Genomic DNA, 16,490 nt, shown 5'->3' with positions numbered 1-16,490 from the left:
CAGTGATGCGGTCGCTTTACCGGTCCATCGTGGTGAAGAAGGAACTGAGCCAAAAGGCGAAGCTCTCAATTTACCGGTCGATCTACGTTCCAACTCTCACCTATGGTCATGAGCTTTGGGTAATGACCGAAAGAACAAGATCGCGGATACAAGCGGCCGAAATGAGTTTCCTTCGCAGGGTGGCTGGGCGCTCCCTTAGAGATAGGGTGAGAAGCACAGTCACTCGGGAGGAGCTCGGAGTAGAGCCGCTGCTCCTCCACATTGAGAGGAATCAGCTGAGGTGGCTCGGGCATCTTTTTCGGATGCCTCCTGGACGCCTCCCTGGGGAGGTGTTCCAGGCATGTCCCCCCGGGAGGAGGCCCCGGAGAAGACCCAGGACACGCTGGAGGGACTATGTCTCTCGGCTGGCCTGGGAACACCTTGGTGTTCTTCCCGAGGAGCTGGCCGAGGTGTCTGGGGAAAGGGAAGTTTCGGCTTCCATGCTTAGACTGCTGCCTCCGCGACCCGGTCCCGGATAAAGCGGAAGAAGACGAGACGAGACGAGATGGAAATACATTATGATTTCTTTACATAAACATCCATCTCGTTATTTGTTTCTTTAAAAGACAGTATACGGGGAGATTTATCACACCCTTACTGATGTGGATATGCTGCATTAAATGCTATGAAGGATGTCTGCGAATGCTCTCTGTGTCTTAAAAATGTTTTTGAAGTAGAGTTTCAGTCTCTCAGAATTGCATTAGGCTGTGTAAATTAGGAGTTAAAAATGGTATATTCCCAAACACCTTGGGCAAGGTGGCATTATACGATGTTATTTGAATCTAACCCCCTTTTTTTTTTTGGATAGCGAAGATAACACCGAATATGTTTGTTCAATCTTTCTCAGTATCTAATTTGGATTGCCTGTTGTCCTTGTTATGATGGAATCAGATTTTGAGGTTGTCCCTGTCCCTTTTTCTCTCTCACGTCTCCTTCCTGTCTCTTTGTCTTTCTCTGTCCCTGTTTCTATATCTCTTTCATCCTTTCTTCCTGTCTGGTGGCTGTCACTCTTTACGCCTCTCATCTTACACAATTTCATTCTCAACATTCCATTATCTCCCCTTCTCTGTTCCTCCTACACTCCCTCACAACCTTCTGTCTGCCTCCACCCTCACTTTCCTGTGCACATCATCCTCTCTCATTTACCCACTCTTTCTGTACTCTCTCTCTCTCTCTCTCTCTTCCTACCTCCTCTGCTTCTTTCTCCCTCAGGTGGTGTGTGCATTGCACAATCTCTGAAGATCCCCAGAGAACCCAGACCTGGAGAGTTTGACAAGATCATCTCACGACTGCTTGAGACTCCCAATGCTCGTGCCATTATCATGTTTGCAAATGAGGATGACATCAGGTAGTCCTCTCAGTGTTTTTCCTTTGCTTAAATCTAGCTTTAGATATTGGCCAGCAACCCATTGCTGACATGATTAACACAGTGGGCTCAATATTTGAAATATTAAGTAAAAAATTCATCTTTAAATCACAAATACACATGACCCAAGTGTGTGTGTATATATATATATATATATATATATATATATATATATATATATATATATATATATCAGCCCTGTGATAACCTGGCGATTTGTCCAGGGTGTACCTCACCTCTCGCCCATAGTCAGCTGGGATAGGCTCCAGCTTGCCTGCGACCCTGTAGAACAGGATAAGCAGCTAAAGATAATGGATGGATATATACACACACACACGGTAGTGCAGCGGGTATCATTGCCACCTTAGAGCTCCAGAGTCCGAGGTACGATCTCCTTCACTTCTCTAGTATCAGAGGTCCACACGTCTGAAAAAACATGCTGGTAATTGAACTGGTGACTCTAAATTGCCCCTAGTTTATGTGTGTGTGTGTGTGTGTGTGCATGGTGCCCTGAAATGGACTAGCATCTCATCCAGGGTATATTCCTGTCTCACACCCAGTTTTCCTTGTATAGGGTTTGAATCTGCTGCGACTCTGACCAGGATAAAGTCTACTGAAGCTGAAAGAATAAATTAATAAACTGGCTTCCCAGTAAAGTAATATATCAGATCAATGATGTAATAAAAGTAGTTCTTGAGTATTACTTTTTGACACTGAACCTGTTTTTAGAAAAAGGTTGAAAGTTGCTTAAACTGTAGCAAACATTATTCCTGTGTTGTCCACTTTTCAGACGTGTTCTTGATGCTGCTAAGCGAAACAATCAGACAAATCACTTTCTCTGGGTGGGCTCAGACAGCTGGGGCTCGAAGATCTCTCCTGTGCATCAGCAGGAGAAAGTGGCTGAGGGGGCCATTACTATTCTGCCTAAAAGAGCTTCAGTGGAAGGTACAATGATGTCAGTTTTCTGTGAATGTCTCTCAAAATACTGTAAACATATAATTGAAAAAGCAGGCTGTTGAGCCTTTTTCATAAGTTTCAGTATCCCTTACACTCTTCCCCAGCTTTTGATAGGTATTTCAGAAGTCGCAGCTTGTCTAACAACAGGAGGAATGTGTGGTTTGCTGAATTCTGGGAGGAAAACTTTGGATGCAAGTTGGGAATGCATGGCAAGCGTCCTGGCAGTCCCAAGAAATGCACAGGTAAGAGCAGACTATTGCCTTTGCCTTCTGTCTTATAAAAGTGAATATCGATTGGAAGGTTTCTTTCTTTTTGTGCAAATCCCTAAGGGTAGGAAACTTCATCACACTGAGATCTGACTAAGCACTGCTCAAGTAACTCTAATGAGTACATAAATAATTATTTCTTTATTGTCAGGCTTAGTCACTCTCTAATTGCAGGTTTTGTCTGCATCATTTTTCCAACTTACATGACAGAAGAAGTTCGATCTGTTGCAGAGTTGAGATTATTTGTTTGAGTGGCAGGAGGTCGATTTCAGCTATCTTTAAACTGTATATAGCACTGTTTGGACAATATCTTCTCATAGCCTTCTGCTTAAAAAACTGCATAGCCTCACACACACACACACACACACACACACACACACACACACACACACACAAAGCTTTCAGGATCACGGATGCTGTCTGAATGCTGTCAATATGCTCAATCTAATAGCCGTACATGGTGATGCTGTATCATTCACAGCAACCTGGGTATTAGAGCATGAATTCATCAAACTGAAATCGAACAGCTTTCACTTTATGCACCTCAAGTAGCCAGCAGAGTTTTGCACACCTAGTAGCAATCTGTCTTATCAATGAGTTGATAAGCCATTACTGGAGTCCATTCTTTTTATCTATTATATCAGGGTGGAAAAATATAGTGTAAGGTCGATAGACTGACTTAATCTGCAATTTAATACAGAATAGAAAACTAATGCAGGCAAAAATAAATTGGAATTAAGGAGTGAGTAAACCTGAAAGTAAAGAGAGAAGGCTGTGGCTGAACACACTCTCCTCTTTACTGCAGACAGGCCCACTAACAGGAAAATGTCAAAATATAGTAAGATTGTCTTTAGCTCAGGTTTGTTCTGTGAAGTACACTCGAGATTATTTCAAGTGCATCTCTTTGACGTTTGTGTCCTGTCACATTTGTATTATCTCTAAGCTTGTATTACAGAATCTGTGAACAAATGAAAATAATCATAAAATGAAGCACTGCTACAGCTACAACTGTCACAGTCCGGTCCAGTCCATCCATGCCTTAGATTGTGTGACTTCCATGCCGGCTCCAGGCCGGATCCAGGACAGGAATTCAGTCCTGCCTTGCTGAAGGCCATTTCCTGAAGCGGCACTCCCACACCTGCTACCACTCCTCTCCCATCAGCCAGGGCTTTTTAAGAACTGTTTGGAGCTACTCCATTTGCCAGACTGTTTCTTGTAGACTTTCCTCACCTCGCTACAGCTCTTTGGTATTGTGTCTTTTTGATTCCCCCTGCCTGAATTTCTCCTTGCTTTTTGTCAAGTTTCTGTCCAGTTTTTTGTCCCTGTTTTTGCCTGCCTGTTCTTTTGGATTGTGTCTTTTGCTATTTCTGCTTGGATTTCCCTTGTCCCTGTGTTCATCAGTTTTTGTGAAGATTTTTCTGTCCTGTTTTTTGTCCCTGATCGTGTCTACCTGCTCCTGTGTTTTTGACCTCCTGGCCTTTTTTTTTTGCCTACCGATTTTTGCCTGATCCCTACTGTACCTTTTGCCTTTCTGCCATCTACTTCATTAAATAAGTTCTCTTTACACTGCCTGTTTTCTGAGTCTGCTCTTGGGTCCTCACTTCACCTCAGCTCACCACTCGTGACAGCATAGTCTGGCCAACATGGACCCAGCAGATTTCGCCCAGCTAAGAGCAGCAGTGCAGAGACAGGGAGCTCTCCTTCGGACCCACCAACAGGACATCCAACAGGTAAACCAAAACCTTGTCGCCATCTCTGACATTCTCAATCTTCTTGCCACTCAGCTACAACAGCTTCAAGTAACGTCTGCTCCTATACAACCCCTTCCACCTACCACTCCTCTAGCTCCTGCTCCAGCCCTCTTCAGGGATCTGAGACTTCCCACCCCACAGCCATACGATGGAGAACCAGGTACCTGCAGATCATTTTTATCTCAATGCTCGCTAACCCTTGAGCTTCAACCACTGGCCTTCCCTACAGAGCGTTCCCGAGTGGCCTACACTATCACTCTCCTCACTGGCAAAGCTAGGGAGTGGGGAACAGCTATGTGGGACGCCAATGCACCATGCTGCGCCAGCTTCAAGGATTTCACAGAGGAGATGAGGCGGACCTTTGATCGCTCTCTGTCTGGCAGAGAGGCAGCAAGAGAAATCATGGGGCTGCGGCAGGGTGCCCGGTCCACTTTTGACTATGCGATTGAGTTTTGCACTTTGGCGGCATCTTGTGGCTGGAATGAGTGGTTTGTTTGACGCATTTTTGAACGGGCTGTCAGACTCCATCAAGGATGAGCTGGTCTCATGAGAACTGCCACCTGATCTCCCCGGTCTCATGGACCTCGCCAGTCGTATTGACTCCTGGATCAGACAGCAGGTGAAAGAGAGAACTCTGACTAATCTTGCTCCCCCCTCAGCCTCCCATTCCTTCCGCTGAGCCATTGCAGGTAGACAGAGTCTGCATCTCACCTGAAGAATGACAGCGCTGTTGGGATATGAGGGCATGTTTTTATTGCAGACAGCTGGGGCATTTCTGCCAATCTTGCCCTTTAAAAGGAAGAGCCCACCAGTGAGTTTAGGGGCCCTGGTGGGCAATGTCCAGAATCAGCCCCCTACCGACTGACCACTACTCCCAGTGGTCATTATCCATGGCAATCAGCCCCACAACCTCCAGGCACTCATTGATTCAGGGGCTGACAGAAACCTGATCTGCTCAACCACTGCCAAGCACCTGGGGATTCCACTACTGGCTCTGAACCCATCCCTCACTGTCCTGACCCTTAATGGTACTGGTCTGACCACCATCACCCATAGAAGAGCCCCGGTCACCTTAAGAGTTTCTGGCAACCACTCTGAATCCATCCAGTTTTTTGTCATGAGTAATCCCCATGTGCCCATAGTTCTTGGTCTGCCCTGACTAACTCTACATAACCCCATGTCAATTGGACTAACAGCACCATTTTAGGATGGAGTCAATTCTGTTTATCATCATGCCTGAGATCTGCCCTCCCTCAAGCCAAGCTGCTCCAGTCCACCATTGGTGAATATCCTGACCTCTTTAATGTGCCTCCTGAGTATAATGACTTAAAACCTGTGTTCAGCAAGTCTCAAGCTGTTTCCCTTCCTCCCCATAGGCCCTATGACTGTGGAATTGACCTTCTCCCTGGGACTGCACCACCTAAGGGGCGACTTTACACTCTCTCTCTCCTTGTGAAAGGCAAGCCATGGATAAATACATCACCAAGTCCTTAGCAGCTGGAATTATTCATCCCTCCTCTTCTCCTGCAGGGGCAGGATTCTTTTTTGTGGAGGACGACAAATCCTTGCGCCCTTGCATTGATTACCGTGGGCCAAATGACTTCACCATCAAGAACCGTTACCCCTTACCTCTCATATCTATGGCATTTGAGTTACTCCAGGGAGCCTAGATTTTCACCAAGCTAGACCTGCGTAATGCTTACCACCTCATGAGGATCAGGGAAGGGGATGAATGGAAGATGGCATTTAACACCCCCACGGGCCACTACGAATATCCGGTGGTTCTGTTTGGCCTGACTAACGTTCTTGCAGTTTTCCAGGTCCTTGTTAATGATGTCTTGAGGGACTACCTTAAAGTTTTTGTTTATCTGGACAATATATTGATTTTTTTTTTTTTTTTCCTGCTTCCTTCATGAACACCGCATCCAAGTCAGGCAGGTCCTTCAGTGACTCCTGGAAAATAAGCTCTTTGTTAAGGCTGAGAAATGTGAGTTCCATAGAAGTTCTGTCTCCTTTCTGGGTTTCATTATCTCCCCCGCACAGATTCAGATGGACCCCCTGAAACTCAAGGCAGTTGCTGACTGGTCCACCCTGTCCTCTCGGTAAGAACTCCAGCGGTTTCTTGGGTTTGCAAATTCCTACAGGCAGTTCATCAGGAACTTTAGTATGGTGGCTGGGCCCCTCACAGCTCTAACTTCCACCAAGGTCCCTTTCAGCTGGGAGGAAGGGGCCAAGAAGGCGTTCTCTGAGCTCAAATGAAGGTTCACGTCAGCACCTATACTCACCATTCTAGATCCATCCCAGCAGTTTGTGGTTGAGGTCGATGCTTCGGAGTAAGGGTGGGGGCCATATTGTCCCAAAGATCGGCTAGTGACAACAAGCTTCATCCTTGCTCCTTCTCTCGTCAGCTTTCCCCCTCTGAGAGAAACTATGATGTTGGCAATAGGGACCTGTTAGCCATTAAACTGGTCTTGGAAGAATGGAGACATTGGTTGGAGGGGTCAGATGTTCCCTTCATCGTATGGACAGATCATAAGAACCTCGAATACCTCAGGACTGCCAAGCGCCTCAATTCTCATCAGGCCTGATGGTCTCTTCTTTTTTCACTTCAAGTTCACACTTTCCTTCTGCCCAGGCTCTAAGAATGGTAAGCCCGATGCCTTATCCAGAATGTTTCCTCCCCTCCAGGAGGAATCGACCTCCCCTGAGACCATCCTTCCTCCACGGTGCCTGGTGGGGGCCGCTCTGTTAGAGGTGGAAACCCTGGTCCAGAAGGCCCATGAGCAGGACCCAGGGCCCAGTAATGCACCTCCTAACCATCTTTTTGTTCCTGTTTCTGTGCGGGCACAGGTGTTGCAGTGGGGTCATGGTTCCAGAATGGCATGCCACCCAGGAGCAGCCCGGACTCTGGCACTCATCTGACAAAGTTTTTGCTGGCCATCCATCAAGGAGGACGTCCAGAGGTTTGTGGCAGCTTGCAACATCTGCGCCAGGAACAAGACTGGCAACAGACCTCCTGCTGGCCTGCTGATACCCCTTCCTGTTCCCCACTGGCCCTGGTCACACATAGCCCTGGATTTCATCACAGGACTCCCCAATTCAGGTGGCAATACTTGTATCCTCACTGTCTACCATTTTTCTAAAGCTGTTCACTTTATCCCTCTGCCCAAGCTTCCCACCACCAAGGAGACTGCCGAATTGCTAATACTCCATGTTTTCCGTCTACATGGACTCCCCTCAGACATCGTATCAGACCATGGGCCTCAGTTCTCTGCCCAATTCTGGAAGGCTTTCTGTAAACTCATTGGTGCTTCTTGCAGTCTGTCTTCAGGTTTTTCACCCTCAGACCAATGGACAGAAGGAACTGGCCAACCAGGAGCTGGAAGTGGCTCTCAGGTGCATGGTGTCCAAGGATGCTGCCTCCTGGAGCAAGACCCTTCTTTGGATAGAGTATGCTCACAACTCCTTACCCACCTCTGCTACAGGTTTTTCCCCCTTCCAGTGCTCTCTGGGTTACCAGCCACCACATTTCCCCATCCAAGAAGTTGCTGTGCCCTCTGCCCAGATGTTTGTGTGCCGCTGCAGGAGAACATGGGCATTGACCAGGAAAAAGCTCCTATGTTCTGTCAAGATGTTTAAAGAGCAAGCCAACAAACACCGCTTGGCAGCTCCTATCTATTGGGTGAGGCAGCAGGTAATGCTCTCCACTTGCCCCTCAAGACGGTCTCCCACAAATTGGCTCCCAGGTTCATAGGACCTTTTCCTGTCTCCAAGGTAATCAGTCCCTGCTCTGTAAGACTCTCTGCCTGTAACATGCACCATATTCACCCAACTTTCCAAGTCTCCCAAGTCAAACCCCTTGTCTCCAGTTCCCTGTCCCCACCCTCCAAACCTCCTCCTCCCAGGTTCATAGATGGTGGTGAGGTCTTCATGGTATAGAGGTTGCTGAAGGTACGATGCCAAGGCAGAGGACTCCAGTACCTGGTTGATTGGGAGGGGTATGGTCCTGAGGAGAGGAGCTGGGTTCCTGCCAGGTTCATCAGGGATCCCACCCTCATCACAGACTTCCATCAACAACACCCTGAGGCACTTTCTAAGGTGCCTGGAGGTGCCCATTGGGGGGGGGTTACTGTCCCAGTCCATCTATGCCTTAGATTGTGGGACTTCCATGCCAGCTCCAGGCCAGATCCAGGACAGGAATTCAGTCCTGCCTTGCTGAAGGCCATTTCCTGAAGCAGCACTCCCACACCTGCTACCACCCCTCTCCCATCAGCCAGGGCTTCTTAAGAACTGTTTGGAGCTACTCCATTTGCCATATTGTCTCTTGTAGACTTCCCTTGCCTCACTACAGCTCATTGGTATTGTGTCTTCTTGATTCCCCCTGCCTGAATTTCTCCTTTTTTTTTGTCAAGTTTCTGTCCAGTTTTTTTGTCCGTTTTCGCCTGCCTGTTCTTTTGGATTGTGTCTTTTGCTACCTCTGCCTGGATTTCCCTTGTCCCTGTGCTCATCAGTTTTTATGAAGATTTTTCTGTCCTGTTTTTTGTCCCTGATCGTGTCTACCTGCTCCTGTGTTTTTGACCTCCTAGCCTGTTTTTTGACTACCAATTTTTGCATGAGCCCTACTGTACCTTTGCCTTTTCTGCCATCTACTTTAGGGGTCGACCGATAATCGGCCTGGCCGATATATCGGGCCGATATTCTGCATTTTTAGGGTTATCGGTATCGGCCATAATTTCCACCAATATGCCGATAACATGCCTTTTTGCAGCCATTTCGTTCCTAACGCGACTGTCACTGCACGTCCTTTCCTGCACTCGCCTCTCTGAGTTCAAGAACACGGTCCCGCCCACCACAACATCTGCTTTGTTTGGCACAAGAGATATAGCCAATCGACACGTGTAGCTAAACGCTGTGAACTGTTTCAAGGCGGCCGTACAGGCACTCGGGCAGAAGTGGCACAAGGGATACAGCCAATCAACATGCGTAGCTAAATGCTGTGAACTGTTTCAAGGCGGCCATATGAGCACTCGGGCAGAAGCAGATCCCACTTCAAGGTAAGGACACGCTGCTTTTGCTGCAATAAGCCACAAACACACAAGTTGCAAAAGCACAACATCATTATGTTTACATTCTTCATCTACTACTCATTAAAATTGTCCATTTGCATCTGTGTAGCCAGGCAAACTTGGCTTACGGAAGGAAGCACTTGAATTAGCCTACAACCAACTAGTCTCGCTGAAACTACATGTAATGTTGTCCATAGTAAGCAGTCCCCAGCATAACGTAGGCTGCAGTCATTTTTAAATCCCCGTCTGGAAACATTGTGAATGTGTCAGTAGTTCTACTCGAACAGTAGAATGACAGCCATACAGAGAGGTGGTCAAGGGAAGATGAAATAAAATGTAGTGTTTGTGTTCTGTAGGCTAGCGCAAGCCTACTGGCTATTTGTTATGGTGATGAGTAAACTTCATGACGTGACTCGTGCTCAAAAAGCGCATTGCACTTGTATATGTTAGGTAACTTTTTATAAAGCGCTATTTGAACATTTAAACACGCCAGGTGTGATATGGTGCTAGTAGGCTATGTAATACTGTAGGGAGTTTGTCAGGACGCTTGTTGTGGGCTCAGTAATTAATTGTGCCGTGGATGCACACTTGCTTGGATAAACGGTAATGAACGAAATACATCAATTAAACTCGACTTAAATGTTCTTATGCTACTTCACATTGCGCTGTAATGTACTCCACCCATAGTCTGGCTAACGCGACTTCAAAGCTCTCCGAGCTATTGGTCTGGCCAAGATATTCAGCCCAACCGTTTCCCAGAGCCCGTGGTTGACCCACCTCCCTGAAATGCCTCAGTTTGCTACTGGTCGAAGCCAGAAAAGGCTGTGACGAAGCTTAAACCAATCACATCACTCTTTTTCCTCTGACGTATGTGACGTGACGATAGGATTCTCGCTGAGCCCCATTGATTTGGCTACCAGCGGGGCTAACTGGTAGATTAAACTCTTACCGAAGCCGGTCGGGAGCAAGGCGAAAACGTCCTTCCTTTCAATAAATACCTCCAGGGCTGCTCTTTGCTCCGTTTTCAATGAGAACTTCCCGTTGAATGCTTTCAATACAGCATGATTCTGTAAACAATCTATGGCTTCCGGTCGCAGTTCTACTACGTCACTGCCTTGAACACGCCTCTACCCAGGGCCGTTGGAGATGCTCAAAGTTGATTGGCTCCCGATTTTTCCGGAGCTTGAAAGAGCTGTAGATAGCTTGCCTGGCCAGACTAAGCTCGCAACAGGCCCTTGTGTTGCGTCACGCTTAGGATGGGCGGGCCCAGGCTACTCCACCCACTAGTATTTATCATTCTTGCGCAAGTGATTCTCCTTGCTAGCGCTTCTGATTCGGAAAGCGATATACTCTTAAAGGAGCAGCCGCTCCTTTTAACCAGAGCTTTTAACACTCCGTTCTCACTTTCTCTATCCAGAATCCAGAGTGTATTTTCATTTATTTTCCACTGAAAATGGTGAGCTGTAATATAGTAGGGAGTGATTTTTTTTTTTTTTTTTTTTTATTGGTGAATATTTATTTTTTTTTATTTTATTTCTCATTTTATTCTAACTGATGTTTGACTTTTATTGTACAAATGCTGCTGGCATCTCCCTGCACAAAATTTCATGTTCAATTTTATAATTAAACATACATTTCATGGATATGAAGGTCTGTGTCAGTGTGTGCTATGTTTAATTTCATGTGAATTATAATGTTTACATTTATCGGTTGCACATATCGGTTATCGGCATCCCAATTCCATAATTATCGGTATCGGCCCTGAAAAAACATGTCGGTCGATCCCTAATCTACTTTAATGAAGTTTTCTCTTTACACTGCCTGTTTTGAGTCTGCTCTTGGGTCCTCACTTCACCTCAGCTCGCCAATCCTGGCAACAACTAACAAGTGTTTAGAAAAAAAATCAAGTACACTAACAAGACAAGAAAGAAGCAGAACATTTGGCTGGTCCCTATGTTTGTGGCTTTTATTTAACCCTTTCTTGCATAGTGTTCACATGCATGTACAATCCATTTAAGGCTGTTTAAATCAGTTGAGTCTATTTCTGTAATTAAACAGGAAGCATTTTTTTTTTTTTTTTTTTTTTTTTTTTAATTGCCATCTGGACTATTACAAACCTTCTACATAAAATCCCAAATTAAATATACATTTTGTCCCACACTCCAATGAACACTATCTCTTTTAAACCTATTATTTAACCTCTGAAATCAGCTGCAATGTGGAACCATCTGTTTTTAAAAAACAATTATTTCTATAATTTTGGTCATTAACAGAAAATATTCTAGAACTGAAAAACAGTAGAGGATTTATTTTTCTGGGTGCAATATTTTAGCCTTTTTAACTCCTGGTGATCCTACAGTCACGTAAATCCATTTGCTTTGTATTGTATGATATTCATATGACAGATGTCGACATTTATGACATGCAAAGTAATTTAAAAAAAGTAGAGTCTGCATATGCTCAATTTATGCATGAGAGGGAAAGTAAATAAGTCAAAGTTTAATTTTGGTTACTGGGGTTAAGGTTCGATATAAAGGCATAGCATTAATTAGCTGCATTTATGATTACATCAAGGATAGGAAGACAAGCCATACATGTGTCTTTTCTCTCCCTCTGAGGGTTGTAGGTGAGACTGTACTCGACTGGCTGTGTAAAACGCTCTTTGTGTTCCCCAAACAGGTATAATTTATCTAGACTTGAGATGTTACTGAATTCAGATGTTGGTTGCTTTTTGTAAAGCTGTTTTCTTATATTCATGATCTCCATTTCTAGAAAAGTTTGGATATTTTCCAAAATGCAATAAAAACAAAAATCTATAATTTATTTCACATGAACTTTATTTAACTGACAAAAGTACAAAGAAACAATTTTCAATAGTTTTACTGACCAACTTGATTGCATTTTGTAAATATAAACAAAGTGAGAATTTAATGCCTGCAACAAACTCAAAAAAAGTTGGGACAGAGGTATTATTACCATTGTATTACATCACCGTTCCTTTAATTACACTTTTAATTGTATGATCTGAGGATATTCATTGTTGCAGTTTTGCTATTGGAATTTTTGTCCATTCTTGCTTGATACAAGACTTCAGCTGCTCAACAGTCGGTAGTCGCTGTTGTCTGATTCTCCTCTTCATGATGCGCCATACATTCTCAATAGGAGACAGATCTGGACTGGCAGCAGGCCAGTCAAACACATGCACTCTGTGCCTATGAAACCACGCTGTTGTAGCCCATGCAGATGAGGCCTGGTATTGTCCTGCTCAAATAAGCATGGATTTCCTGGGAAGAGACATAGCCTTTCTCTAAAATCCCAATATATGCCCCATTATATCAATGGTACCTTCACACCCATGCCATGGGCACTGATGCTCCCCATACCATCACAGATGCTGGCTTTTGCACCTTTTTCTGATAACAAACTGGATGGTCGTATTCACCTTTGACACGGAGAATTTGACATCTTTTTTTTTTTCTGAAAACAAGCTGAAATGTGGACTCAACTGACCACAGCGCACACTTCCCCTGTCTTTTGGTCCATGAGTTCGGACCCAGAGAAATTGGCAGCATTTCTGCATACAATTGATGAATGACTTCCTCCTTGCGTAATACAGTTTCAGGTTGCATTTCTGGATGGAACAGTGGACTGTGTTAAGTGATAAAGGTTTTCCGAAGTACTCCCGAGTCCATGTGGCTATATTTGCCGCATGAGCATGACGGTTTCTCAGGCAGTGCCACCTGGCAGTGTCACACACATTCAACAGTGGTTTCTGACTTTGCTCTTTATGCACCAACATATCTCTGCGTTCCCTGAATCTTTCCACAATATGTACTGTAGATTTTGAAAGCCCAAAAATCTTTTGCTGAGAAATGTTCTTTTTGAATTGACTAACAATTCTCTCACGAATTTTGGTACAAAGGAGTGAGCCACGACCCATCCTTGCTTGCAAAGACTGAGCCTTTGGTGCTGCTTCTTTTATACCCAATCATTTAATTAATTAACCTGCTTATTATGGAAGCTTCCAATATGGTGTTACTTGAATATCCTATTAACTTTTCAGTCTTATTTTGCCTCTGACCTAACTTTTTTGAGTGTGTTGCAGGCATCAAACTCTAACTTTTTTTTTATCTGTGAATATAGTCATCCAGGTACATAGTAATCTGTGGTTGGTAGAAGAGAGCAACTGGACTTGCTTGAAAAGTCTTGAAGACGTTTCGCCTCTCGTCCGAAAGGCATCCTCAGTTCTGTCTGTCTAATAGGGAGTATCAAGTATTTATCCTCTCATGGATCATCATAGAATCCGAATCAGAATGCTGATGGCTGCATTGTAGGTGGCTGATAGATGTCATAGACACCCACCTCTGTTCAGTGATGGTCGTTCCAGGTTGACAAAAATGAACGATCCTCTCTGGCTAAGATGTCTGCCAGGTTTCTGGAAGTCCTCTCAAACTCCCGCACCAGTCGAAGGGAACTCATCCCAAAGTGCATAGAAACATATCTGTACCTGGATGACTGAGTATCTTCACAGATATGTTTCTACGCACTTTGGGATGAGTTCCCTTCGACTGGTGCGGGAGTATGAGAGGACTTCCAGAAACCTGGCAGACATCTTAGCCAGAGAGGATCGTTCATTTTTGTCAACCTGGAATGACCATCACTGAACAGAGGTGGGTGTCTGACATCTATCAGCCACCTACAATGCAGCCATCAGCATTCTGATTCGGATTCTATGATGATCCATGAGAGGATAAATACTTGATACTCCCTATTAGACAGACAGAACTGAGGATGCCTTTCGGACAAGAGGCGAAACGTCTTCAAGACTTTTCAAGCAAGTCCAGTTGCTCTCTTCTACCAACCACAGATTTCTAACTTTGTTTATATTTACAAAATGCAATTAATTTGGTCAGTAAAACCATTGAAAATCTTTTCTTTGTACTTTTGTCAGTTAAATAAAGGTTCATGTGAATTAACAAATCACATTTTTTTTCTTTTTATTCCACTTTGGAAAATATACCCAAGTTTTCTGGAAATGGGGTTAATTGTTGAATTTTGCACATTCTGTCAGGAAGTATTTGTATGCTTTGTTGTTTTTTTTTTTTTTTTTTTTTTTTTCTTTGAACTGTTGGCATATTCTCTGCTATTTAGGCAGCTAAGTGTGTCTGGGTTTCTGTTGATGAGTCTGTACTTCACCACTGTGGTTTTCAATGTTCAGTCAAACTGAGGACTAATTTATCACTTTGTATTTGTAATTTTAATATTTGTATTTTATCTTTATTGATACTGTATAATACGAGAACCTTCAGAAAATACAGAAACAGGTCACATACAGTACTGTGCAAATGTCTTAGGCACCCTATTTTTTTCACACATTTTGTTATAGATTTCTATTTTATGACTTCTGTATTATCGAGTCAGCAGGAAAAAAAAAAAACATTTTAGAGTCCAAACATTCGTTTCCAGCACAAAGTTAAATGTTACAGAAAAAAAATGTATCTGAGCAGCATATTACATAAGTGACCACTTTTCAGGTTAAAGAAAACAATGAAGGCTACTGGGTTTTGCTGAAAAAACAAGAAGCAAGTGTGACAAAGTGTCCAGAAGAACTGGGGCTGGTTCTGCCAGATGCTCAGTAAAACCTATGTAAGACTTTGAGTGAGTGGGTGGGTGGAGCACAGAAGTACAGCAGGCCAGAACTGAGTTTTCAAAACTCTTTATTTTCAGCCTTCACAATCTCCCAGTACCACAGACACGCGCACACACATCATTTGTCTGGTTGGGGAGAGAGCCCCCTTCCTCTGCGCTCTCTCTCTCTCTCTCTCCTTATATAGGGTGTGGTCACTGGGGAGGACACACAAACACAGGTTAATTGACATCAGGTGCAGTGATTCTGCTACTTACCTTCCCTGACTCTGCCCTCTGGTCACAGACCGACGCTTGACCACACCCCTGCTGCCACATACCCCCACAGCCTGACTCAGGCCGGGCAGCCGTCTGGCCTGCAGCCAACTCCCCACCCCCCCGACGGGAGAGGAAGTCCGCCACAACCATCTGCGCCCCCGGCCTGTGGATCACCTTGAAGTTAAAGGGCTGGAGTGCCAGATACCAACGGGTGATGCACGTGTTGGCATCCTTAATACGGTGGAGCCACTGGAGGGGCACATGGTCCGAACAGAGGGTGAAAGGGCATCCCAGCAAGTAGTAGCAGAGGGCGAGGACCGCCCACTTGATGGCTAGGCACTCCTTCTCTATCGTGCTGTAGCGCCCCTCACGCACCGACAGCTTCCTGCTGATGTACAGCACGGGGCGATCCTCCACCTCCTGGGACAGAACAGCCCCCTGTCCAACGTGTCCGTCTGCAACATAAAGGGGAGAGAAAAGTCAGGGGAGTGTAACAGTGGCCCCCCACACAGTGCAGCCTTCACCTCAAAGAAATCCCGCTGGCATTGCTCCATCCACTGGACCGGATCTGGTGCCCCCTTTTTAATGAGATCAGTCAGCGGGCTGGTGACGTCCGAATAATTAGGTATAAACCTACGATAGTAGCCAGCCAGCCCCAGGAACTGTCTCACCCCCTTTTTGGTCTTGGGCCTCAGGCAGGCCGCAATTGCTGCTGTCTTATTGATTTGGGGACACACCTGCCCATTGCCCAAGTGGAAGCCCAGATACTGTACTTCCACCCACCCAATCGCACACTTCTTCGGGTTGGCTGTGAGACCCGCTCGCCTCAGCGACCCAAGGACGGCCCTCAGGTGTTGCAGATGCCGCGGCCAGTCATTACTATAGATTATGATATCGTCTAAGTATGCAGCCGCATAGGTGGCGTGGGGGCGGAGGACCCTGTCCATAAGCCGCTGGAACGTAGCGGGCATCCCAAACAGCCCAAAAGGAAGTGTGACAAATTGGTGTAAGCCAAACGGTGTGGAAAAGGCCATTTTTTCTCGGGATAGTGGAGTCAAGGGGATCTGCCAATAACCCTTTGTCAAATCCAGTGTCGAATAAAAGCGAGCCATGCCTAGTCAATCCAGCAACTCGTCAATAT

At 45.2% G+C, this 16,490-nt stretch overlaps 1 protein-coding gene across 2 annotated transcripts in view; it reads left to right on the top strand.

Moving 5' to 3' along the window:
- The window catches only part of grm8b (glutamate receptor, metabotropic 8b), a 312,271-nt gene that overhangs the window by 219,060 nt on the left and 76,721 nt on the right, over positions 1 to 16,490 (top strand). For both annotated transcript variants that reach the window (XM_060914785.1, XM_060914786.1), the window contains 3 exons: positions 1,252 to 1,387; positions 2,196 to 2,350; positions 2,467 to 2,604. In XM_060914785.1, the coding sequence (XP_060770768.1) occupies positions 1,252 to 1,387; positions 2,196 to 2,350; positions 2,467 to 2,604 (429 nt within the window). The remainder of the gene's footprint in view (positions 1 to 1,251; positions 1,388 to 2,195; positions 2,351 to 2,466; positions 2,605 to 16,490) is intronic.

Source organism: Neoarius graeffei, chromosome 2 (genome assembly GCF_027579695.1).
Source record: "Neoarius graeffei isolate fNeoGra1 chromosome 2, fNeoGra1.pri, whole genome shotgun sequence".
NCBI classification, from domain to species: domain Eukaryota; kingdom Metazoa; phylum Chordata; class Actinopteri; order Siluriformes; family Ariidae; genus Neoarius; species Neoarius graeffei.
This window is presented reverse-complemented; position numbering and strand designations above follow the sequence as displayed.